Source organism: Xiphias gladius, unplaced genomic scaffold (genome assembly GCF_016859285.1).
Source record: "Xiphias gladius isolate SHS-SW01 ecotype Sanya breed wild unplaced genomic scaffold, ASM1685928v1 HiC_scaffold_1473, whole genome shotgun sequence".
Lineage (NCBI taxonomy): Eukaryota > Metazoa > Chordata > Actinopteri > Istiophoriformes > Xiphiidae > Xiphias > Xiphias gladius.
In genome coordinates, this window is record NW_024401803.1 from 331,181 (window position 1) to 358,969 (window position 27,789).

Genomic DNA, 27,789 nt, shown 5'->3' on the forward strand with positions numbered 1-27,789 from the left:
GGTAGTATCTCAGTACAAATGGATATAATGGCAGTGTATATATTGCTCAGAAAAACATTAAAAATGCCAGTGGAAGAAAGGGGGGGCAAATAGAGGCATACAGGTTTAATTGACACCTCTACCCATTGAAGGCTACTATTATGGCTGATGTGAAACATTGTCAGTGTACAATACTACAATGTTACAATGTTCGCTGATGAGGTAACAGTGTATAAGCTTCACATCCTCCATTACTGTACAGCAAATCTGTCTCTTTCTGTGTATGTGTGTGTGTGTGTGTGTCTTGTGTTGGACACAGAGAAGGGGGGGGGGGGGGGGGTGATTAATTATAAGTATTTAGAGTGGAAAAAGGAAAAAATCAGCATCGGTGATCAACAAAAGCATATCAGTCTACATGTAACGCATTCAATAGGAAATGGCGTATATCCGCCATTGCCCTCATTGCTTCTTCTTCCACCGAGTATACACACACACACACACACATATACACAACAATTTACGTTGGGCTCATGCTGCGAAAATACCAATAGCTTTTTACGGATGTATCGTAAAACAGCATATAAGTCCACTTTAGTGAAAGCTGTTCTACTGTGTTTTCTACGAAATATGTCCTTCAAGGCACTAGTTTGGGATTTGACTAGCAACACATATTCATCCGCTTCTACGTGAGTGTCAAGAGCACAGCAGTACCCGGATGGACTGTCATGGCCGCCGTCGCTGTGGTTCAACAGAGAGGAGAAAAGGAAGGCAAATGGTTCTGTTGTGTATTTTTTCAAGCTTAACCTTGTTTTCTTAATGTCGGACGTTGACGGGACGCCGCCCCAACTTCCATCGAGTTCATAGTAAGAAACAACTGATTTTCCGTAACTTTGAATATCTTGGCGTGGGTGGGGGATTCATTTTGGTGTAAAATAACTGCTTATTAAACTCCTCAGACAGTAGCATTGTCTTGAAGTGGCAGACGTATATCCATCTACCGAGCTTTAACTTGTCACAGTGCAGTAAAACCAAAGAGCGTTCAGTCCGGATCCTTTGTTGCTGTGTGTCTACAGCCTGTAATTCTCTCACTAATGCAGCCTTCCCTCGCCTTTCCTAAACTTAAGCGACTGTGGAGCAAGTCACTCGAAAAGTAAACCTAAATTAAATTAAGATGTGTAATTGTTATGTTCAGGTAGAGATCCGTATTTTTGCAATATGAGATACTTGGCTCTGTGTTAGAGGTTGAGTGGAATTGCAGTTTTGAGACGATGGAACTTTAACTCTCATCTCCAAGCTTCATTTATATCTGTCCCGTCTAGATGGTGTGGGCCTGGAGTAGCCTACCTGTCTGCAATCCAGGTGTTCACTAAAGTCCTGCTCAGTTTTATTACACTATGAGTTTCCTGTATCCACTTTATTAGAAATAATAAAAGCTAAGCAGGCCTATCTCCTGTATATTTGAATTTGATTTGGATAGTATTATTTCCATCCTGTTTTCAAGTATGTTTTGGACATAGATGATGTTAGTCAGCCTAAGTGTTTAAGACACTGTTAGCAGAAATTAAATTTTCTTGGCCTGAGGTAGCTGGTGCAGATAAGTCATAAAATGATGGCAGCCATTTTTCCCTCCAACATGGCTTCCTCAGATCCACAGGGTTGACAGCTGAATGAGACTTATGGAATTGTAGGCTGATGCAGGTCTCCATTAAGACTTTTAAAGAATAAAATTGAATTGAGGTGGTATCAACACTCTGTTAAAAGAGTAGACCCTGTTGGATTTTGCTTATGTAATTAAGCCTATTTGCCTCAATGTGGCACACAAGAAATATGATTCTGCACGCAAAAGTGTTTCCCTGTGTTTATTTTCAGTTATCTTGATTCCTCATTCATTTAGAAAGGTGTAAAATTTTGGTACCTTATGGCATTCTACAACAACACTAAATACTACATAAATAACTGCGCCACAGATTTTTTTTTTTTCGCCATTTAACTAATCTGCTGATCAACTGGTTCATCATTGGGTCTTAAAATGTCAGAAAATGGTGAAAATGCCTGTTCCAATTTCCAAAATTCTAGGTCAATTCTAGGTTTTTGAGATGATTCCCCCCAAGAGGGCTAGTGTTTGGAGTTTCTATCACTAAACCAGCTGCAGTTTGTGTTCAGATGGTTATTAGTTTTTAATTTTGTATCAGGAACTGTCAAAATTAAGTTCTGATTGAGAGCTGTTTAATAGCTGATAACCAACCATTTAAGCATAGTTGTAGTCTAAGTTGTAGAATCAAATAGAGTTGACATGCACACATTATCTGCAGTTAATTGCTGAAACACTACTTAGATGGCTATACTGTATGAAAGTGAAACATGTCACCAAAATCCAAAGTATTTGATATCCATCTGGTGTTAATGCTGAGAAGCAGAAGCAGTAGGGAATGTTGGGTTTGTATTAGCTTGTTAAGGACTCGCTTATCCACTGCGTGGGAGGCAGTCCTGGTTGCAGTCAGGGAAATGGCTTTGCGCTGTTCTTCAATGGAGGTCCGGAAGTTAACCAGTACTTTTCACAGAACAACCAGTTGATCTTCATCACTGAAGAAGCAAAATGGAAAACACCTCTGATAAAGCATAAATTTCATCTTTGTGTCAAAGTTTGTATTTGAATGTGGAACAAACTGCCTGTTGACCCTTGTGGCCGTTGGGGTTACAAACCCCACCTGCAGTTGTCACCAGCTGTCAATTATCAGTGGGTGTTTTTCTGTCCTCTGTCCTCAGGGGGCAATAGTGAGCCCATTACTGCTTGGTGCACCACAATGAAGGGAAGAAGACACTGCACTAGAAAATTTACTTGGACAAGTGACACAAAGGTGAGATTTATGCTTTGTTGGAAGTGTTTTCCCAAAGCTTTTCTATGGGACTGTCTCTCACACAATGGACAAGACAGTCCCAGATGGGGCTAGCATTTTGTATGATGACTAAGCAAAGTGGCATTAACAGTGGTTCACTTGGCACGATGCTTAGCTTTTTTCTGGTGTCTATCGATGGTTTTTCATGTTCATAACATTGAAAAATAACATTAAAAGTAAAACAATAATCAAATTAATGATAATAGTGTGTCAATATTAATTATTTGTAGTTTAATCGCCAAACAAGCTGTGTAACAAACAGGGTTTATTCTAACATAGTTTGCACAACAAGATGTTCCCCACAAATACATTTTTTTCAAACACACTTTTCCATGCTTTAATCACTAACAGCTAATAACATTTGAACAGAGAGTTAAATTTTACAACTTGAAAACTGAAAGTTGTAATTTTTTGCTTCCGTCTTACAGGCACCGTGGCCAAACTACAAGCTTCTTCTCTTCAGAGACAACATGCATTAAAGTTTGACTTTTTTCTAAAGGAGTACAGGTAACAATAGCTGCTTATTAAATGTAGTTTTACCATTTATTCTTACCTCAGCAATGAAGCTGTAACTAAGTCTAGCGTGTTTTATATGTGGCAGCTTGACTGTTTGGGTTGTGTTTTTGGACTTATTTTACTGTCTTAGACACTAATTCCATTTTCTACCCTTAATTTTTTTTTCAGCAATTATTATATGATTACTGTTATTGCTGCAACTGGTAGTTTTAATTATAGTATTTCTTTATCTGTAAATTTTGGTTCACCTGAGTTACAAAAACCACATTTTCACATCACTAGTGGTATCTAGCAAAGTATGTAGTTTTGTTGGTTTTGACATATGAGTCTCAGGTTTCCTCCACCAGCCTGAATATAATGGAGGTGAATTAAATTTAATTTGGGCTACTTGCAGCATTGGAAAATGACTGTCAACATTTTTCATAGGGATCTTTTTTAACATAAAGTAATCCCTGTGTGAAATAGTTGATCGTAAGATTTTTTGTTATTTGTTTGAGCTGACCCTTTAACATCTGTGGTGATAGACATTGTGGTTGTTGGATAGGGCCTGGAAATTCACTTATCTCATTGATTTTTTTTTTTTTTTTTTTTTTTTTTTTTTTCGGTGAAATGGTAATGTGATCATATGATTATAGTTAAGGCTGGGTGATAGATTAAATTCCTTAGATTAATTCCTGTCTTGGTAATTGCATGATGTGTAAAATGTCTACATAGTGAAAAATACTATGTACACAAAAAGGTCAAAAAGTTACTAATGAGAGCAAACCACATTAGCTCTCTGAGTAATAGTCTTGTAAGAGCAATGTGAATACTGTCAGTTTATGGGGTAGTTGTGACTACAGGTGGCTAGCTGCTCTGAGATAATCAGACTAAAAAAGACAGCATATTGTTGTGCACTCTTGGTTTGTTTGTTAGAGCAGTGTTATCTGATTACGATAGGTGAGGCTATGGAAGTTGAGCATGTTTCCATTATTTTGTCCACCCCATGTATATAAATGAGGGTAGGCAAAATAACAGCAATACCTCACTTTATAATGCAGTACAATTCAACAGCACCAGAAACAACAGCATCTAAAATGATCATACAATTCTTGAAAAGAGTTTCAACACCATCATAAAGGAAAATTGTATTAGACTGCATTAATTTTACTTAGGTGTACCTAATAAACTGCCAACTCAGTAGCTACCTCACCAGGTGTCCATGAGCTCATCAAAACAATGGCTGAGATCCAAAGAAACACTAGCATGCATTCACTTGGTCCAGGACCTGAAAATTTTTACCATTACTTTACTGCAATACACAACTGCACCATGCAGCCAGAGCTAACCAGCAAAAAGTAAACAAGTGTTGAAACAGTTTTCAATGTAGCATCAAAACTGTATGAGAAATAAGTTAAATAATATTATTATAAGGTGCTCCAATGCAAATGTTGTAATTGCTAAGTACTATCCACAATAAATAACTCAACATGTTCATTTGTCAAAAAATCACTATGTACAAAAAAGTACATATTGTGATTTTCCAGTGAGCTCAGTCCCGACACACGCACGCAGCACACAGTCATGCCCACCCCAAATGACAGGCACACAGAGAGGGCAGGTAAAGAGACTGAGAGGGACGGTAAAAACTATATCGATTTTATTTATTTTTTTCTTTTGATGCTCCACCAGCTTTACAGATGTGGCGGGATTTCAACTGGTACTCCAATGGTCAGTCCGATTATGAGAGAGAGAGGGTGAGTGAGAGTGTGGTATGACTATATTGTAAAAATAAATGGTTGTGTCAGAGGTATATGCCTAAACTCGCCATCAGAAATCAGTGCTCAAAAGCCTGGTAATAAAAGTAAGTATACTATATAGCATATAGTATGCAACAACACTGACTACACCCCTGGTCAATATCACTAAAATGTCACTTAATTACAAATCCTGTCCATTTTAATTAATTTTATTTGTTTTTAGCCATAGTCCAAGAAGAACAAAGCCAATTAATTTGAAAAACAGAAATGTTTGACTCATTAAACTATAAAGAGAGGTCCATATTAAAGTACCAAAATGCAGCAAAAGTCAGGACAACCTTCATTATGGAATTCCATTTTTTAGTTTTTTTTTTTTTTAATATTTTGTATGTTCGCCTTTATTTTTGGTGACAGATTTAATCCTCCTGGGCACGGGTTATCTCAGTCTTGCAGAAATCTGTGGAGCGATGCTCTGCCATTCTTTACAGATTATTGTTTTCAGCTGCTCTTTCCTGGAGGGGATTTCGTTCCTATACTCCACAGGTGTTTTAATAGATTCAAGTCAGGGACATACTTGGATGTAGTTTTCACTTTTTCCTTCTTTACAAACTCTTGTGTGATTTTTGTAGTGTGTTTGGGATCATTGTCATGTTGGAAAATTCTTCTCCTGCCAAGCTTCTTTAGACTAGCAGTCATCTTTTCATTCAGTATTTAGGTATAAAAACCTGCATTCATAGTGCCATCTTTAAATGTCACCTTTCCTACACCTTTTGCACTCATGCAGCCCCATATCAGCACACTCCAAGCTCCATGTTTCAAGTTCAGCACTATGCAGTGGCAGTCCTGGACAGGTCCATGTCAGACATACTGGACCCCATCTGATCCAAACAAATGTATTTTGGTTTCATCAGACTAAAGAATGTGCTGCCAACATTTATCACGTTTCCTTTCATGGTCTTTGGCCAAATTTAATCTTGCAGTTTTGTGCTGCTTGGGAACAATGGTTTTCTTCTTGGATGTTGTCCGTAGAAGTTGACTTCATGCAATGTCTGTTTCAGTGACTGTTTGATCAGTCACTGAAAAATACCAGTTTCCACTTTTTTATTTTATTTTTTAATGTGCGTGTGCACCGACCTTGCATCCAGCCTGTTGCAGTTGCTCCTGCTCATTTTATTTTTATTTTTCTACTTTTTTTTAAGCTTCCTCCCTTTTACATTTAAGCTGCGCTCTCTCTAAACATGCTAGGAGAGAGAGAGATTTCCAGAAGACTGTCTCACCATGCATTCAACTATGATACCGTTACGCAGCAACCCCAGGGTCGCATTGTTTAGACCAGGGACAAGCTGTCGCACTGAAACTGGCTGGCATGGAGACCAGAGCAACGGACATCCCCACAATAATCAAGAGGGCGACATGCAGAGGATGCAGAGGAGGAACAAAGCGACGAGGAAGATGGCTGGGACAGACAACAGAGGCTGATGGGGAAGAAGAGATTCAATATAAGCCATATCTTCCTTCAATCATCAAGGGCAACGTCAGATCACTGGACAATAAGATGGATGAGCTAATGGCCCTAGTGAGGAATTGGACTTTCGTGAGTGTAGTTTTACGTGCCTCACAGGAAGATACTCCAGATCCCATTGCTACCATCAACGGCTTCAGACAGTTCAGGCAGACAGGAAGGAATTTTTGAAAGGAAATTGGAACATCCCCCACTTTCGCTAACCCGGCAACCATGTGTGACATCATCCACTCTGTCAGAGACTCCAGACTCTCTATCCCAGTGCTTTCTTCATGATCCCTGGGGAATTCAGTCACTTTTTTTCCTTTTTTTACGATTTTCTATTCACTTACTGTGTATTTATATTTATTACTATTTTATTTTTATATACTAGTTTTCACTTTTTTACTTATTTACTTCCTTTGCTTTGTTCAGTAGCCTCAGCTCTTGTACACTCTCCCATTTTTATGTAGTCTCTCAATCTGGTTTCTTGCTTGTTCAGGCAGTTCCTTATCACGTTGAGCCACGTTGCATTGGAAACAACCCAGGCCAGATCTGAGGAAGCTACCAATTCACAGGTTCTATTATAACCTAGTTCATGAAATAGGCCTTAATTGGAAATCACAGGTATGATCACTTCTTTTGCTGTGATCACAGATAAATTGACATTTGTTGCATTGAGGTTGTACTATGGGGCCTGTACTTTCAATATGGTCTACCTGACCTGTTTGTTTTTTAATTATACATGACATATAATACCCTACACGTAGAATAAGTGTAATAACTTGAAAATAATACAATTATTATAACAGTTTTGAATCATCTATTGCACAGGGTGTCACTCAGTTTTGTTGTATACTGTATATGTATAAATATAGAGTGAGAAACTGCAAGAGCTGTAAACCCGACAGCCACCATCATAAAATACAGATTCTTCAACAGTAGTTTGTGCAATCAAATCTACTGTTAGCTGTAATGCATTACGGAGTAACATGTTACAGTAATTTCGTCATTTGTTTCAGTTATGTTTGATGTAAGGCATTACAAGCCTATCTGACCAGATATCATAACAAAACTACAATGATTCATCGATTTAATCAGACAATCAATCAAAAAAAATTAATGGGCAGCTGTTTCGATACCCAATCGGTTCAGTCATTTTTCAAGCAATTATGCCAAACGTGTTGGTTTCATCTCCTCAACAGTGAAGATTTTCAGGTTTCTTTGCTATATATGAAATTAAATTGAATATCTTTGGGTTTTAGGGCTGTTGGTCAGACAAAACAAGGTATTTTAACATATTACTTTAGGCTCTGGGAAACTATTATAAGCATTTTTCACAATTTTGTGTCACTTCATAGACTAAATGATTAGTCAATTAATCGATAAAATAATAAGCAGCTTTATCCATTTGTGGAAGATTACTCTCTGTCTGGGACACTGTAAAAAAACAACACAAAGATATAGACCTTTGCAGACTCAGCCTTCCAGAACTCAGTATATTTCATCACCATGTACACATGGTGTACCCTAAACTACAGACATAGGTCCCGGTGTAATAAACTATTAAAACAAACTAAACCCCAAAAGTTACCTCATACATTCACTGAAAGAGCCCCCATTCACTGGCTTTTATTTAATACAGACTCATGGTCAGGGATTGAAATGACAAATTCTATAGACTGTGTACTAACAAAGGTGTGCCACATGCCTTTTTACAGCAAGTACTAATTGCAACAAATGAACACAAATGAGCCTGCTGTTTAACACGTTTTTTAATTTGTAAAAAAATGCTAGGTTTTATCCAACTACACTAAAACATACATGTTGAATGAAGGTTCTTACCCAGCTATGCCACTGGTAGCACCTAAGAAAAGTCTCACTGTGGGATCTAAGGCTTTGCCCTCTTCTGACTACACTGAGCTACTTCTAAGATAATTAAATCAAAACCCATGAGTTTGTGAAATGTGCTGATATATTTGCGGTTTTCAACAGGATAAATGTTTAGTGGCAGTTTATGCCACTCAGGTCCTCAAATCTTTCACATCATGAGCAATTTTCTTAGTAGATTATGGCCTAAAAAATAGTCACACTCATTTAATGTGCAGCTTTTGATGTGTGAAATGGCATATCTGCTGTTTCCCCCTGAATGTTTGTTTTATTTCATGAAAGTGTTGTCATTTATTTGTTAGTCTTTATTTCAAGCTGGACCGCCTCCACTATAAAATACCACAGGAAACTGTAGCACATATTTGCCCTCAATCCTTGTCTAGTAATCGAAACTTTAATATTTGTTAGAGTGAGCAGTTGGAATCATGATCAACCGATCACCAACTGTCTATTACGTATATGGATCAGTGATTATCATGCCCCATTGGATAGGTGCACTGCTGTACATACATAATACATTGTTATTTTTCTGTTCTACAGCAATGTTTACTGTATTTAGAATAAATATAATCTTTCTGTATGTATTTATTAAAAATGCATCTAATTTTCTTCTCTTACAGATATCTGCATGTTTACAACCATGGAAGAAGACCTCATAATACCTCATGATTCCGCCAAAAACTGCAGCATATCGGTAATAGAGGATGAAAAAGAAAAGGTAAAAGACTTTGTTTATAAGCATTTCAGAGAAGTGACAGATGGGTCACTCTTCAGTAATGCAGAAGAATCTTCCATTAAGGAGCTTGGGAGTTCCACCAAGAAAGATAAACAAACTCTCAATAAAGCCCATTGTAAAATTCAGCAGGGGGCTGTTTTCTCTGGAAAGATTCTGAGTTTCGGATGCTCAGTGTGTAAAGATGATTCCACATATAGCCCCAATGATCTCCTCAAACATTTTCGAGCAGCTCATAAAGGAACCCTTCCTACATACCCTTGTGACCTGTGTGGTTTTGTCACAAATGAGTTTCCTGCTCTTCAACGTCATCGGATTGAGCACAGAAATACTTTGGTTACATGTGAGCTCTGCAACGATGATGTTCAGTACTCTCTGCTTTTGCTTACCAGACACTACATCATGTGTCACAGTCTAAATGGACAATTTAACTGTGACTGGTGTGAGTTTACTACTGTGGATGCAGGGACATTCGTCCAGCACATTCATCATCATAATGAGAGTCCTTGGAAGTGTTCAAAATGCAGACATATCAGCTTGAATGAAGAGGATCATCAGAGGCATGTGAAAGCTCACTCTGGTACATTCCCCTTCACTTGTCAGATCTGTGGATATGGTGCAGCAAGAAGCGAGTACCTGAAAAAACACACCTCAGCTGTTCACAAACAGGAGGCTGAGAAAAGGAATGCATGGAAGGCTATAGAAGACAGCGGCACTACAGCAAATTCATCTGCAACCTTAAAACTTTTGCTAAAAAAGAGTGGTGAATCACAGGAGTCTCAGAGGATATCAAAACTGAACTGTCTTTCTGCAAGTTTTACAAACCAAAATGGCAGGTTAATCAAACCAGAGCTATCCTTAGCAGAGACCCACCACTTTGTGGATGGGATTGTAGCAAAAAAGGACAACAACTATTGGAGCAAAGGCTCTCATAACACAGAGCAGTCAACACCACCACTAATGGTACAGGAATGTGACAACTCTACAAGCTCTGATGCTGCAAGTCACACAAATCCTAATGGACTGACTGTTCTTATGGTTAAGAACAAAATCTCTCTTCCCCCCAATTGTACTACCAAAGTTATGGGATTCAAAATGGTTGATGGCAAAAAGCACTTAGTTCTGAAAGTAATCCCAACAACAAAGCAAGACTCATCCATTCAGAACCACTCCTCAGGTGAAGATGTGGGCTTCTTAGCACCAAATCCTGTGTTGGATAAAAGTAAAGACTCTATTGAGAATGGGGAGTGCTTTGATAGCAAGAGCTCGACATCACATTGCTTTGCTGTTTCACCAAGAAGTGGATCTTGCATACAGATGGATCAAGACGATATTATGGCAGTCAAAGTAAAGACTGAGGAGGAAGAAACCTCTGTTTGCAATCTTGATTCCACCCCACACAGAGATGATGTTGGGGAACAAACTTATCCTTTACTAAATATGTCTTCAACTTGTGCAGATATGCTATATCCCATGACAAATGAGTTTGATCATGTGGGCGACCAAAGTCACCCAAGTCAAACAACCTCCTCAGAGAGAAGTACGTTTGATAATAACTCAGACTCTGCAACATTTAATTCTGTTGCAACCAGTCATAGTGGTTGTAAAATCAGTAATACTTTAACAGTGTGTGCTGATAAGGTCACTGGGCTATCTTCACTTTCAAAAGTAGCTCAGGAAACCTTGCTTTCAGAATCAGTCTCCAGAAAAACTGCTGAGAATTGTAGGGCCGCAACTGAGTTATCATTGACTGACACAGTGGCAGATAAACTCACTGACAAACACAAAGGGAGCTATTCTTTTAAAACTACAGAAAATGATGACCCATCTTCTCATAGTACTTCAGACAAGGCTATTAGGGTTAGAACTGAGATTAAACGCAAAAATGGTCAGAGAAATTTTAAAAAACTTTCAACAAATCCAGTACCTCCACTAGAGTCATCCCCACCCACTTCATGTAGCTACAGAGAAAGTGCTATGGGCTCCGAAAACTGCCATCAAAATTCACCAAACCAAGAAGTATTTACCTTTCACAACTATTCCAAGGAAACATTCAGTACTTCACCCAGCACTACCCAAAGCTTTGACAGTATGTCTGAACACTCAGCTGACAGAGAAAGTATTTGCAAATCATCACAGTTTAGCTTGATATTGGCAAAGTCTCCAGAACCATTCGTGGAAGGTGGCAATGGAGGAACAACTCAAAAGAATGGAGAGAGCATGAAGAAAGCGTCAAATAGTGACATTGAGGTTGATGAGTGCATAGCTAGTGTTGACGATCCTCCCACTGAGGATGAAAATCCTGAGTCAGTACTCCAAGACTTTAATATAATCAAAATTGAGGAGGAGAGTATTCCTATATCCAAAAAACAGTCAGAAACAAAGGGCAGTTCATCTTTCTTGGGCAGTTTTGTGGAAGAACATTCAGATGCAATCATTACCCAACAACTTAATAAGGAAAGAGTAAGATCTTCAAGTGCAAGCAGTGATTCTTTGAAACAAACAAAAACAACTCTACGAATTCTTCAATTGCCAGAGGGTAAGCAGCCAGTACTCCTGAGGACTAGTGAGAATCGATTTGCCATGCCAGTGCAGGTCAAGGCAACTCCAGGTTTTAAACTGATAACCAATTCTGCAAATCCTCAGATCAATGTATCTTACATGAAGCCAGGGTTAGAAAGATCAAGTAACCAAACTGGTGTAACTTTAACTCCAAACAGCAGGAGGCTAGGTGTATCGACATCAAAGGCAGGAGCTGCTGAAAAAGGGACAACTCTTCTCTCTGCTGTTCAACCAGGTGTTTGCACCACCTCAAACCACTACCTTATCAACAGCCCAGGTTTTAAGGGGCCTGTACTCCTTTCAAGCACACCACAAAATACACCTTTGGACAAATCAGCAAAGACACAGCCTACTTGCTACTTGGTACAGAGGTCTGTTCCATTTGTACACACCCCCAGTACTCCTGGCCTCAGACTGGCAAGTACACAACTCTCACTAAACTCAAGGCCCATGCTGGCCATGCCCATGAGTTCTGCAGACAAACCCAGCACTCTGCAGCCTGGTCGGCAAGCATTCTTGCTGCGGTACATTTCTCCACCCAAATCAGGCCTACTTCTGAACAACCAAGAAACAAAGACTGGGACTCAGTGTAGCCAAACCAGTGATAGTATTGGAAACAAAGTTATATTTAAAATTGTCACCCCTACCGGTAGCCTTCTTACAAGTGGCGCTCCCACCTCAAGCAGTCAACCTTTGTTTTTAGCCACCAGACCTCAGACCCAGTGTTTTTTGGTGTCATCAAACAAAACTAATGCAAATGCCTCCAATGGAGTCAAGAAATTGATCACCATACAAAATACTGCACAGAAAGATGTCAAGGAATCTTGCATTTCACCCTCTCAGATGAATGTAAAGGTGCAACCATGTGAAGCAGATAAACCTCGTCTAGCCCCAAGGCCAATTCGGCCTCCAAGCCAAAGGAAAAGGCGTAGGAAACCATTATTTGACGAGCTTACAGCAACGGTGCATAAAGCTAGAAGACTTGCAAATAAAGTACTTACTGAGAAAGAGACTGCTGTGTTATGGAAGCCTGTAGCCAAAGAAGTTGAAAGGACACTGAGACTTGCCCCCTTCAGTTCTGTACAGCAGATCAAATGTCCTCGTAGATACCAACCTGTTGTGGTGCTCAATCATCCAGATGCTGACATTCCCGAAGTGGCCAATATCATGAAGGTAGTTAACAGGTACAAAGGTGCTGTTACTAAGGTCTCATTGTCTCAGAAAACAATCCAAGTACTCTCTGAGCTTGGTGCTCAAGGGAAGAATTGCTCAACCAAAGGTGTGTCGTCTCATAGCGCTGATCCAAGACCTCGGCCAGTCCAGAGTTCTGTCCGTGAGCGATTCCTTTTGAAACTGAAGTTAAGGAAAAAAAGCAAAAAAAAGTATGAGGTGGTGGAAACTTTATCAGGTTGTAGACAAGAGTCTGTGGTTTTTGACTGCTGGTTTTGTGGTCGACTCTTCAACAGCCAAGAAGACTGGATTGGCCACGGCCAGCGGCACCTCATGGAGGCAACTAGAGACTGGAATAAACTGTTTTGAAAGTTTTTCATCACCTTTAAATGGCTTGATATTCTGTCCTTTTTAGGTGGAACAAATGGTTGAAGTTGTATATTTTTTAATGACCTTCCGTTATACATTTGTTCAATCCATGGTCATGTAAATACATATTCTTAAGTGAATCATAGTTTATCCTTTAATAGGTGCATTATCTGGTAAATTATGTACTGCTAGAATTATTTATCATGCATGCACAGGTCAAATTGAACTGTGAAAATGGTACACTGTAATTAGGAGTTGTAAGAGCACTGGTTTAAAAAAGGGGACAATATCAGCAAAGGTTGTAGGCAGAGTTGGATTAAATTACTCAGGTGATTTCATATTAATTCGGTTTGTCAATTATTGCGCATAAATTTTCAAAAAAGCATAGGCCTAGTTTAATCGACTTTTATATATTTTATCATCCTGCACATAAGGACAGGAAACTATTTTGTATAGCTTAACTCTAAAGCTTGTAGGCAAATTCAATTGTTTTGCTTGTGATGGAAAAATCCTCTGGTCCAAATTATTCTTTTTATGTATGATGTTTTAATTTAACAAGATATCATTTTACACTATTCTGTTGTCAGGAGTAGTTTACAGTTTTGTTGTCAGGATTTTGTCAACCTGTAGCATTTGTCATAACTAGAACTGAGATTTTTCAAGGTAATCTCTTTAGTCTACCAAGTGTTGCGAACAGACCCATAGTCTTATAAAATACTGTATCTGTTAAACAGGGATGCTTCATGGCTCACTGCTAGTACGTGAGAAATACAGATCAGCCAATAATACACCCTATGCAGTTTCATCAATAATTATTTTTGTTGTCAGCAGCTCAGGCTGTTTGCTTGTGTGCATGTTGTGAGTTGTGAATCCACATTAATTTCTGAATTTAATGATACATCTTTAAAGGTCCCATGAATTTGCTTTCAGATTGTAAATTTATTTTGTGGGTTGCCAAGTTTGTTAAAAAAAGATGATGCTGGTGCAGGATGTTAACATCAGTAGAGACTTGATGGGAAAGTCTGTGTGGAAACTATTTAAAAAGTTCAAAGTCATGTGTTATCACAGGGCTTGTAAGTAAGATTTGGCATCTACTTCCAAAACCTTTGGATGACAAAATGGTTGTATTATTTCAACCATTTACTATAGGAATTGTAAAGGTCATTTGTAATATTTAAATATGTGATCAATGCTTAAACATTACTGTAAATTCTCAAATTAAGGCAGGTATTAAAATAATGGCCAAGTCACATACAATAGTATAACAAATTTCCAATTGCTTTTATCTATTATTTATTTATTGCTTTTATTTTTTGATCGTTGTTAGTTACATCAATGAAACACAACAGTTCCTACAGATATTTAACATTAAAAGCCTTTACAAAGATTGTTCCCTCAAGCTGCTAGAAGACTTTTAATGTCAAACATCTGTACAGGACGTGTACTTTTTTATCGACAATAGCTCAACAGCGATTAAACGAAAAAAAGGGGACAGCAATTTGTAAAAAAAAAAATCAGTGAAAGAAAATAGTATTTCTGTTCACTGTGCTACTCACAAAGTTTGAGTAGCACTGTGGTAGTATGACATGAGCTGAGTTTGCATCGACAGCAAATTAAAACAGGAGCAGATCAGAAAACAGCAAGCCTTCTTACTAAATATGATTAAATAAGTTTATAAAGCCTGGCCTGGCCAATATTGAGAATTTACAGTACACTTAGCATACACAAAATTGGTATTTTTTTCTGTTATAAGCACGTCAGGTACACTACTGATGCAACATAATGATTTTTGTCGTTTTTTTTATGGTTTGGTCGCCAGCAGAGACAGCCAAACCATATGAAATGGTTGACTGGTACAAATCTGGTCAGCTAAGGCAACTAGGCTGCCAGGAATGTCAAGCCCTGTGTGACTATACCAGCCACTAGAAAAATAAGCCCCTTGGACTACTACCACAGTTCTTCTGGAAATGGAAGCAATGTTTTTGACTTTTGATCCTGTGTTACTGCTGCTAGTGCTGGTTAGAATAAGGCTGGATCACCCCAAAATCTCATTACATTTTGTTGTAAGTACAAAATGCAACAGCAGAAAACTTGTACACTGTACAGGAATAGATGAGGGGCAGAATCAGCATTTTTGGACAGATTTCCTACAGAATAAAACAGAACGATGCACCCAGACCCAAGATAAAAATGCAGAAAAGGCATTTTCTTACCTTTTTAAACTGTTCTAGGTTCAATCAAAAGTTTCTTAATATCAAATACTTCAGGTGAGGTGATTTTTATAGTTACTGATCTTTATTTTTCATGCTTTGACTTTTTAGGTGTAGGAGCCTTGAATGTGACCCATGTATTTCACTTTCACTTTTTATTGCATTAATGTTGTACTGTAAATCTGCTCACTGTCATCAAGTTCAGTATGCTGTACATTTATTTTAATATTACATTTGACATACTTAACGGGAACAGGACATGGCCTTTGTATTTTTTCATGGGTTTTAATGATTGTATTACATGATTGAACCGTGGAAATGAATGTTTAAATCCATTCAATATGCAAAAGTGACTGAATAATGCAAGCCATGCTATGTTTTTATACTTCAAAATGGTTCTAGAAGCCAGCCTCCAGTTACTGAAGTTCTGACCTCAGCAGGGTCCACTTTCCACCATTTGCGAAATGTTAATCTATATCAATTACTCCATTCAACAACAGGGCATTTTATTCAAGGTTGAGTTAATTCTCTGAAATTGTTTCCTATTAAAGTCCTATAAATGGAGCATCAGTAGTAGATTCCCTTCACCTGATATTTGTGAGTTATTAGTGAAACCAGACATGCATTTAGCTTTCATGTAGTTCATAGACTATTTTCACATGCTCTCCTGAAAGGAATTGTTCCGCATTTCATTAAATACATTTACTTTTTTCTGAGATTTTTAGGTGGATGTTGACCTCATATCTGTGTTCAGTATGGAGCTGGAGCTGTGAACATGTATCTGGTTCATTTTCTCTCTCTGTCTCTCTCGCAAGCATGCACACACACACAAAGAAATTTAAATATGCTGCACAGAAATGCTGTGCGGATGGACACACTTATTTTTTGTCAAGAAATAGTTCCAGCACGGCACTTCTATGCAGCGTCTCTGGTTACAACACAGGTTGTCAGATACAGTTATTGAGCACAGGTTTTAGTATCCGTCTCTGTATGGGTGTGATGGTACCAAACCAAACCTCACTGTGATGACAAGACAGTTATTGCACCCAGCTGTTTGTCAAAAAATAGTTTCAGCACATAACTCTACCTAAAACAACAAATTGCCGTCCCTACATTCTGTGTGTACAGATTAACCAAAACCACATATAACATGGAAATTCATTAGCTGTGTCTTTGGACAGAGCCAAGCTAGTTGTTTCCCATTGCTTGCAGTCTTAATCCCAAACTAGGCTAACCACATCCTGACTCCATCTCTGTAATTAGCACAAACATGAAATTGATATCCATCTTATACAACACATTCCGAAAGTATTCAGACCCCTTCAGTTTTTTCACATTTTATGAATACTTATATCATTTTGATATTTCCGTTTTTGCAGGAATTGAAAAAACTCTGTCTTCACTTTGTCATTATGGGGTATTGAGTGAAGATTTATGAGGGAAAAAATTCATTTAAACAATTTTAGCATAAGGCTTCAACAAACCGAAATGTGAAAAAGTGAACGGGTCTGAATACTTTCTGAATGCACTGTATATCCATATCTCATTCTCTGAAAACAAATTAGTGTATTTCTCAGAATCTTGAACTTTCTTTAATCAAACCCAGCTAGTTAGCTCAAAAAGGCTGTCTCCCATGTTCTTAGTGAAAAACCATTTCAAAGATAAACCATTATGTTTTTCTTGACTTCAGATCTAATAACCCTGCCCTGTGAGAACCTTTGAACTTATCCTTTACAATTCCTATCCTATCCTACAAAACCTATCCTTTACAATTCAAGTTAGGGGGAAAATAATCATGTCCTGAATTTCAGCCTGCAAAATGTCTAAAATAACAAGGATTCATACAGAATTAAAGCCTTGGCTTAAGGACTTAAGTTATCTCCTGTTCTAAAATATTCATATGTTTAATATTTCTCTCTTTGAACAGTGGTTTTTGGAATGGAATTCTTCAAATCAAGGGCTGCAGTCTAAAACACTGCATATGTAAACTTAAATGAAAGGATATAAAGTAACTGAAGGTACATAAGTTGTACTTCTATCATTGCAACTTTTATGTTGTTCAATTTTTGAAACTTTATTAATTTCAGCATTACATAATAAGACTGACAATTTTGTGTTTTGTCATGTTTGATCTATCAAGCTAATCAAAAGGCTGATAAAATTGAGCCTTAAGTACATATTTAATGCAGTAATTTACCATATGCGCTACTTTAGTCAGCGTATCTACTCTTTGATGTCGTAATTAATCCCCCCCCCATACTGGCTGCTTGAAATGATCACGGCCAAATGGATGCAAACAGACTGATCCATGTGGCTTCACTTTTATGCTATAAACACAGTTCTTTTTTTCTTCTTCTTCAATGCTCTCAGGCCAAAGAACTATTTGGTTCTATCATGAAAATTCAAAAAAGTGTTGATGGGATTTTTAAATGTACAAAGAGTTCTGCACTGTGATAGCTACAAACCACTCATTGTATGGGTATACACTACTAGATCAGCTTATTTTGTCAGTTGTGTGAGCCTAAAATTAAAAGTTAACAATAAATGAAATCCAGTACATAAACCCAAATGCTGAACTCACATCATGTACAGTAAACTGTTCCTGTCCAGCAGGCTGTTCAAAACTTTATTGAATCTTTCCTAATGCTAAGTGCCTCAAATGTCCTTTGGCGGGTTGACAATGTGTACTGTATTCTATTGTTGACACAGTGGTCCGCTCTCCTCTAATAAATGTACATACCTTATGGAAAGAATTTGGTGTTTTGTTTTACTTGTAAATGTTGTTATAAGTATAGTTATAGTATATAGTTTGTTAATATTTCTATGCTATAGGTCAAAATTATGAAGGCCATCCAGTGTAAAACAATAATTATGATGCTGAAAAGATCCACATGAGGGCAGCACAAGACAGAATGGCACAGGAAGTCCTACATGTATTTTATTCAGTTGAACACACTTTCTCTTAGTACTGTAACTCATGTTTTACTTGAGCCTAAAATTGAAAGTAAAAGTTTCATTGACATACTGTAGATAATTTTAAACTGAGTCTCTACAACAGGCTTCTTTGGAGCATTGAGAAAGTTTGAGTCAGAACTACATCTTGGTATGATTTCCTAAAAGGACAACAAAAAACTGGGATGATTTGTATGATCACGTTATTATGTGGTTAAGACTTGTATTAGTATCACATAACATAGCTTGGGTTAGTGCATGTTTTAAAAGATGACAAAGATAATTTGTATTCTTACAATTACAGGGGAATTTTCTAAGAATTGAATACAGGGAGCAAACAGATGCCATTTATGCATGTGCCCTATGTTATTGATTTGAAAACCACTGATAATGTCAAACTGTTTATATGTCATCATTTAAGTAAAAAAAACAAAAAACCCTGCTCTCTAAATTAATAGGTATGTCAACATTTAGCTCCCTTCACAGACACAATTCATGACAATTTAGGATTTCTGACCATGATCCTGTATGGAATTTACTTCCTATTCGATCTGTAAACCTTTTCCTAGAACTTTAAAAACTGTCAGAACTAAGTGAATGTCCAAACTATTTGATACTGTATCCGAAATCCAGACTATATACTTAATCTATACAGGATGTACTACATGCTAATCATCATAGTATACTGCTTTAGCAGTTGGTATACAAAAACTCAACATGCTTTTCCAGTTTAGAATAGGAAATGATGTGTATGATGTCAGACATCAGAATACTTGAAAGATGATCCAAAATATATGATTTTGATCTAAGAAGTTTAAATTTGGGAGAGGGGGAGACAGATCAGAGACAACCAGTTCAACCGTGGCATTGTTAACAGACTATTTACTTTAGAGTGTTTACTTGAAATATTGGCCTGATAAACTGTGCTGTTTAATCTGTATTGTCTAAATAACGGATTTCATTGTTTTTGTATTTGTCTTAATTAGTAGGTTTTTTAAATATTGTTTGTTCAGTAAGATTTTTTTTTATCTTTAAGGTTCTTGTCTGATGAATCTATATTGTGTTTGTGAATTGACTCCATTTTGTCTTATCCGGATGTTTCATATTGTGAATTTGATGCCTGATGATCTTTGATTGAAATCTTGCATTTTCAGTAAAGTCATAGCTATAAGTATGCCGCAGGAAGTCATTAAAAAAAACTTGACAAATTAGATTATGATTGGTTATGATATTCTATGAAAAATTTGATTCTTATCAAGCTGTGGTGCTAAACAATAAGCATTTTAACATTTTCTTTTTAGTCTTGGCTTGTGCATGAACCTGTCCTTGCATTCTAATCTTTGAAAACTTTGTTGTAATCGTTACATTTGTAATATGTGCAGACTAACCAATCCTCTTTATCAGTCTAAAAGGACACTAGCGGCCTCATCATCAAGGTCATTTTATTTATATTCAACTTCTGCTGCAAGATTATGAGGTCTAGACTACATTTAGTTGAGCTTGGTTGAGTTGAGTTAACTATATTGCCAGTACAACAAATGTTGATGGAATTTGCCTTGGTAAGCTCATAGTACAATAGGAAAAATAACATTCAGCACAACAAACAAATAATGAAACCATATACATATGAACATTTTGAAATACAAAAAGTACCATAGATGTAAAAGTTAAGCTGAGAACAACTTTAAATAACATAAATAATTACAAAGACAACCAACTAAAAACCAAATGTTCCTTGAAATGCCAGACGTTCACCAGTCAAGTGGAATACCCTCAGGGAATGTACTTCTTTTAAAGCACTTCAATTTGAGACAGCGTGTTTGGAACCTCCTCTCAGAGGGCATTTCCTCACAGAGGGCAGCTGCTGAGTGAGAATCATCTGTAACAATGTTCAAGACTTTGTGCTGAATGTGAACTTTATAAAGTGAATAGAGTGATGGGAGGGAGTGGCCAGCACTTGTAGATGCAGTATTAACTATCCTCTCTAATGCATTTGTTTCAGCAGTGGTCAGACTACCAACCCAAACAGTGGTAGTGACTGTTAGCACAATTTCTACAACAGATGTGCCAAACTGGACCTTAGGTTTATTTGAAGTGCCAAATTTCCTGAACTTCCACAAAAAATATCATCTCTGATGAGTCAACTTTACAATTTTGTGAACTTTGCGTTCCCATTTAAGGTTTAAGGAGATCATTCTGCCAAGAAATTTAAACTCTTTCACATTTTCAACTGATTTACCATTAAATTCAAGAGGTAGTTTCCCACCCTCACTTCTTCCAAAATATACGATCATCTCTTTAGTTTTCTCAATGTTAGGCCAAAGGTTACAATCAATGCACCAACTCACAAGACTGGACACCTCCCTTCTATATGCTAATTCATCTGATTCATTTGTGTACAAGGTTTAAAGTAGTGGAGAAAGGCAACAGCCCTGTGGAGGTCCACTGTTAATTGTAAGCGGCTTTGAAAGAATGTTGTTCATTTTAACAACTTGCTTCCTGTCCTGTAAGAAGACAAGAATCAAGAAGCACATGGCTTCACTGACCCCAATTTCCCCTCAATTGTAAGTTTCAAAATCTTAAATACAGTAAGCTACAATAACAATGTAATGATATAACAGTAACCCAAAATTGACACTGTAACACAGACAATACATTACAACATGTTGACAATAATCAAAATAAAAACACATTTCTTTTTCCTCAAAGTTTTTACCTGTTAAACCAGTAAAGGGACATTTACTTAAAACACAACTTCTGAGCTGTATCTATCAGTGGGTCCCATGTGGTACTCAGCATCCATCTACTTAAAAATACAGTAAATACAGCTCAATTTTGTTCTGGGTTCATAGTAATTTCCTCTAATTTCCAACCATCCATCTGTTGTCTTATGCTTATCTGGAGTCGGGACATGGTGGCAGCAGGTTGTCCAGATTTCCCCCTCCCCAGCAGTGTTTTCCAGCCTTTCCGGGGGAATCTTAAGGTGTTCCCAGGCCAGATGAGATATAGTCTTCTCGGCATGTTCGGGGTCTACCTAAGGATCCCCTACCTATTTGACATGCCTGCAAAACCTCCAGTGAAGACACCCAGGTAGCATCCTGACTAGCTGCCAGAACCCCCTCAGCCGTTTGTGCGCTCAACACAAATGAGCAGCGGCTCTACTCTGAGCTCCTTTGGGATGTCTGAGCTCCCTACCCTATCTATAGGGCTGAGCCCAGCCACCTTACAAAGGGAGGTCATTTTGTCTCCTTGTATTCAAGATCTCATTATTTTTGGTCACTATCCAAAGCTCGTGACCATAAGTGAGGGTTGGAACATGGATCAACTGGTAAATAAAAGGCGTTGCCTTCTGGATCAGCTCCCTCTTTTCCACAAAGGTCTGGTACAATGCACACATTACTGCTGACGTGGCACCGATCCGCCTGTCAGTCTCATGCTCCATTTCCAGTCATTCATGAACAAGACCCCGAGATACTTAAACTCCTTCACTTGAGGCCGCAACTGATTATGAACTTGAAGGGGACAATCCACCATTGTCCAGAAGAGAAATATGGCCTCAGATTTGGAGGTGCTGACTCTCATTCCAACAGCTTCACACTCAGCTGAAAACGTCCCCACTGCATGCTGGTGGAGCCATTAGAACCACATCATCTGCAAAAAGCAGAGAAGCTATTCTGACATCCCCAAACCAGACACTTTCCTTACCAACTGGAAAAATGTTTGACTTTCTTCCAAAAATATGTACACAATTCTCACTGTGGCTATATAAGGACTGGATGGCTCGTAGTAATGGCCCCGGAAACCCATACTCCCACAGTGCCCCCAACAGGACCCCCAACAGACACGGTTGTAAGCCTTCTCCAAGTCCACAAAACAAATGTAGACAGGGTGGGCAAAATCCTCTGACCCCTCTAGTAACCTTGCAAGGGTAAGGAGTTGGTTCACTGTTCCACAACTAGGTCAGAATCTACATTGCTCCTCTGGATCTGAGGTTCAACAATCAATTGGAACCTTCTTTCCATGCCCCCGGGCATAATCTTTCTAAGGGAGACCGAGCATTGTGATACTCTGATAAATGGAGCACACCCTCCAGTTGCCCTTTTTCAAATATGTGAAGCACCACCCCAGTCAGCCAGTCCACAGGCCCTGTCCCCGACTTCCATGCAACCAGTGCCTTCAGCATCTCAGAATGAATCTCATCTACGCCTGGTGCCTTGCCAATGAGAACCATCTTGACTACCTCAGAAACCTCTGCTAGAAATAGGAGTAAGGCTTTCCCGGAGTCTTCAAACTCTGCCTCCTCCTAAGAGGACATGTTCGCTGGGTTCAGAGTTCCTCAAAGGGTTCTTTCCACCGGCCAACGATATCCCCAGTCAAGATCAGTAGTTCTCCTCCCCTGCTCACCACAGCCTTGGCCAAGCCATACTTTTCCTTCCTGAGTCATCTGATGGTTTGCCAGAAAGTCTTTGAAGCCAAGGGAAAGTCTTTCTCTTAGCATCCCGGAACTCCTCCCACACCCATGTTTTTGCATCTGTGACCACCGCAGCCAAAACCCCTCTTGCCTACTGGTAACCATCTGTTGTTTCAGGAGACCCCCGGAACAATAAAGCTTGAAAGGCCTCCTTCTTCAGCTTGAAAGCCTCCCTCCTCTCTGGTGTCCACCAGCAGGTTCTCAGGTTACCACCACGATAGGCACCAATGACCAAAACTTGGAGCAGCCACCTCCAGAATGGAGGCTTTGAACATGGCTCACTTGGATTCCATGTCGCCAACCTCCCCTAGGATACCTGAGAAATTCTTCAGGAGGTGGGGGTTTAAGACTTTGCCGACAGAGGCCTCAGCCAGGTATATCCAGTTCACCCTCACCTGATCTAAGTCACCACAAAGTGGTGAGTAGTTGACAGCTCTGCTCCTCTCCAAGACATACAGTCAAAGACCTTATGATATGACCAGAAAGTCAACCGTAGATCTGTTCGTTCGTTCTGGTACCTGGTACACTTATGAACCACCCTATACTCGAACATGGTGTTCTTTTTGGCAAATCCATGATGATCACATTAGCCCAATATTAGCACCAGTCAGGTTCAGAGCAGGCAGGCTGTTCCTCCCAGACAACCCCCTCCAGGTTTCTCCATCATTGCCCATGTAACCATTGAAGTTTCCAAAAAAGGACCATTGAGTCCCTAGGTTGTAGTACCCACAGATTCCAAGAGGCCGAAAAATACTCCAAATGTGCATAAGCACAGACAACATTCAGATTCTTCCTCTCAGCAATTTGGAGTTGCATAAAGGCAACCCTCTCATTCTATGGGGAGAACTCTAAAACAGTGGCGCTCGCCTGGGGACTCGAGGGTATCCTCACACCCGCCTGGTACTGCACACCCTGGGCAACTCTGAAAACGTCTAGCCCCTCTCCAAGAGTTTGGTTCCAGAACCAGTGCTGAGCTGAGCCCAACTATACAGTGGAGTCCAAAAGTCACTGTATGTAGATGGTACCACTAGACCTCACCCACCAATTCTAGCTCCGCTGCCAGAGAGCCAGCCTACAATGCCAGGGATTGGCATGCCTAGGTCCCTTCCCTTCCCTGCCACCATGCTTACATTGCACCCTACCCTGATTCCTATCTCTACAGGTGGTGGGCCCACAGAATAGTAACCCCATGTAATTTTTTCGGGCTATGCCCAAACGGGCCCCATAGGTCAAGGCTTGGCCACCAGAAAGTCACTGACAAAATCCCCTAACGGTTCTGGCTCCAGGAGGGGCTCCACAGTTTTCCTGATGCGGGCAAGGTGACACATCTCTGAACAAAAACGTCCATCAAAATTGTATGAATCGCTCTTAGTCTGGCCACTCCCCAGGAGGGGTGTTAGTATTATGCCTAAATATTTCAAACCACAGGGAATCAATCTAAAATTGAAATGAGAGACCAGTGAGGATACACATAAGTTGTCAAGTTATTTACATGTAAAACATTTTTGTTGTATTATACGGTAAATGTCCAATTTAGAAAAATAGAAAAAATGTCCTTTGTGTAGAGAAACTGTAGAAACATGTCCACAAGGGAGGCAGTACAGCAGAGAGACTATAAATTTGTGAAGCAAATTTGCAATACTTATGTAGATATATATGTTTGTAAAACTAAATCAGCTTTAAGAGCTTGAATCTTTAACTATGAGTTTACATCATGTCATGTAGGCAGGTGCAAGCAGTAGGCCTGCACAGCAGGAAGACAGCCAGGTCTGCAGGCTTCTGTAGGGCTTCAAAATAGGTCATGTTCACATCAGGGACATCTGCATAATTTTTCTGACTTCTCTGCTGCTGAAGTGGTTCAGGCCAGTGGCCTGTGGCTGTGGAGGAGAGCAGTATGTGGGGGATGGCATGGATGGAGGAGACCTTTACATGAAGCAATATCATCATCAGAGATGGTGAGACACAAACACAGGAGCTGACCGAAGACTTTTAATTTAAATTTATTTATGGACAAAATCCTTTACTTTCATGGATTGTTGGCCTTGGACTGTATAAATGAAGTGTTCAGTCACCTCTGTAAAATGATTAGTCACAAACTGTTGTGTCACTGGGTGAATATGACTGTGACTGAGTCAGTATGACTGATAACACACAGCTATCATGCAGAACAAGTTCATGGATTCACAACTCTCAAGACTGTACATGAGGTTTTTTTTTTAGGTTACATAGCCTACATTATATGTTATTCTTATTGTATAAAACAATTGAAATGTGGATTTCAGCTAGTAGAGCAGTAAAGCAGAGGCTCTTCCCATCCATGAACGCATGTCTAAACCACCGCTCTTCTAATGCACTGGCTTAAAGGGGTTTACCTTACGACGTAAAGGGCCCACAATGTTTGGGGAAAAAAAATTCACCAGGAGAAAAAAAAAATCATGCTTGACTTTGTGTGGTATGTAATCCTGAAAAAATAAGTTATTGGCAAGCTAAATGTTACTCAATGCCAGTAACACACGTCAATCACACATATGACGTGCCTGTCTTAATTGTCCAATCCAGTGAATGAGTTACTGTTTTTCAATACCTGGATTGAGTAGAAATTTACTTCAGCCGCAGGCACATTTGCAAAAATGTCCAGAAAGGTGAAAGTGGAGCTCAAAAATGCAAAACACAAAGAGAGAAAGACGTTAATGAGGACACCTGCTTCCCCAGTTTAGCAGGCTAGGTCCTACGTAGTTAGCTAACTTGCTCCACAACTTTAGCGAATTTAGCAAACAAATAATGACAGGCCCAAACCAACATTATCATGCACAATTCCAGGTAGTTATGAATTTGACCTTTAACATTAGCTTGTGCTAGGCTAACAAATGTTATCTTTAACCATTCCAGCTCCATAAGATCAGTTCAATTGATACAAGGCGAAATGGGAGTAAATAACTAAATTCTCCATTCCATAACAATAAGATTTCAACTCTGCATTGATATTTGACTGTTATTTCCCTCTAAGAAATTAAAATGAAAGGACTGTAATTTCAACTAAGATAAGAAACCCCTTTTTTCGCACTATTAAAAGCACTGGAATCACACACACAACGACAGTAGTCCTCCCTCTCTCCCTTTTGCCTCCCTCCTTAAGGGGGCCAAAATGGCAGATCGAAGACTCCTGCCATAAATTACACAACATTCCAGTCTTGACTGAAAACCAACATTTTCCTCTTTTCAACACCTCTGAGATAATATGAAAATAATCGTCCCACTGTTCTGTAACCGAGTTAATATTATTCCTCAAATGGTTTCAGGTAATTTGGTGCGATTCTCAAGTCTCTAGGTCTTAGGAAAGTTGTAGTGTGTATTGCAAGATCTGAGTCAATATTTACCATGTAACCTTACTGCCATCTATTGATGATGTCTAATTCAGCATCTTCCACACAACAGATGATTATATTTTTCATTCTATAACTTTTAATCAAAGAACTGTTGTGTAATCTCCATTCATTTATTACTAGTGTTAGGAACTATGTAGGTCTGTTATTTAGTCAGATAACCACTCGTATGTGGACATTTGGTAGTGAATGTAGTGATGTGAAATCCACATTTCCACTGTTCCGTTTCTGTCATTAGTAGTGTTGTTGCGTTTATATATTATTTTAAAAAATGTTTTAATGGGTTATAGTGGAAGGCAGGTGTGTGATTTTTGCAAATAAACTCCAGATTAAACAATTCAAAATTTCTATAGAAAATTACTTGCTTCTCCAATTGAAACAAAGGGAGAAGATGGGTACCGCCCCTAAGACGCACACCCAGCCCTCAGGAATAAAAAAGCGAGATTTCTTTGCACTGCACTTTTTGCCATTTTGCGATTGTTTTTCCTTGTGTGCTGCTCCTCTGTAGTTTTTGTACTTGTGCCTTTTGTTCTTTTTTTCGCCACATCTTCTGAGTAAGTTTTTGTCAATATACGCGACCTGTATCTCCTCTACTTTGTAAGCCAACTCAACAAAAAATTAAATCAGAAGTGTAGAAGTACCCCACAATATTTTTCATCACTTTTCAATAATTACAACGATTTCGCTTTTGAATATTTTTGAAGGTTTTGTGTAGGTTTTTTTATTCCACCATCAACCCATCAGACACATATGCCGGCTGCAAGCATGCCCGACCACCCACTGAGAAATCAACAGCAGTGCCAAAGGAGAGAAGTCTGTTGGCAGACTTCCAAAAGCTTAAACCAACAAAAGACATTGGCAGACCCTGTTGCCTAGGTAACCCACCATGCCTCAGAGAGGATCCACCCGGATTTCACTGTAAAGGTTACCAACTGCAACAACCAACTGCTTTGGGTTCCAGCCAAGAGTCCACAGACTGCCAACTGAATGTAGGCAAAGCATTCATTTCAAACTTTCATTCATCTGCTCAAGATTGGGTTGCTTTCGAGATAAAATCTTTTAATCATTAAATTTAACTCATAGACATCTCAAGATCCGTAAGTAGTATAGTCATGCAATACATAGCCTAAACATATTGTCTCCCACCATTGCCCAATTTATAACATCACTCTCTTTATCAGCTGATTAATATTGTTCTTTTGCTCCACTTTGCATCTTGATTATCAGTCATTACATTTATCCTGTCTTAGTAGATGATAGTCACTATATTTTCTTTTATTTGGACCCAGTCATTGCCTGTGTGTTCCTTTGAAGTAGAAAGCAAAAGAAGAGATCCATTGAATCGGGAATTACGGCTTCTGATATCAGACTGATTAGATTCACTATACAAATTCCTCTTCAGAGATGGTGCCCTAAA

General features: G+C 38.8%; 1 protein-coding gene across 6 annotated transcripts; it reads left to right on the top strand.

Moving 5' to 3' along the window:
* Positions 1 to 471: 471 nt before the first annotated feature.
* Positions 472 to 19,579, top strand: LOC120787401 (zinc finger protein 518A-like). 6 transcript variants are annotated; one of them, XR_005706911.1, is made up of 5 exons: positions 472 to 842; positions 2,746 to 2,837; positions 3,305 to 3,383; positions 9,143 to 9,240; positions 13,284 to 19,579. XR_005706911.1 is itself a non-coding variant. In XM_040123020.1 (5 exons), exon 5 carries the CDS (start codon positions 9,151 to 9,153, stop codon positions 13,354 to 13,356), a length of 4,206 nt encoding a protein of 1,401 aa, XP_039978954.1. In that variant the 5' UTR covers positions 472 to 842; positions 2,746 to 2,837; positions 3,305 to 3,383; positions 5,064 to 5,128; positions 9,143 to 9,150; the 3' UTR covers positions 13,357 to 19,572. The 6 variants fall into 6 exon arrangements, 5 of the variants coding, with proteins under 5 accessions (XP_039978954.1, XP_039978953.1, XP_039978956.1 ...); XM_040123020.1 differs by adding an exon at positions 5,064 to 5,128 and having other exon boundaries at positions 9,143 to 19,572; XM_040123019.1 differs by having other exon boundaries at positions 9,143 to 19,572.
* The last annotated feature ends 8,210 nt before the right edge of the window (positions 19,580 to 27,789 follow it).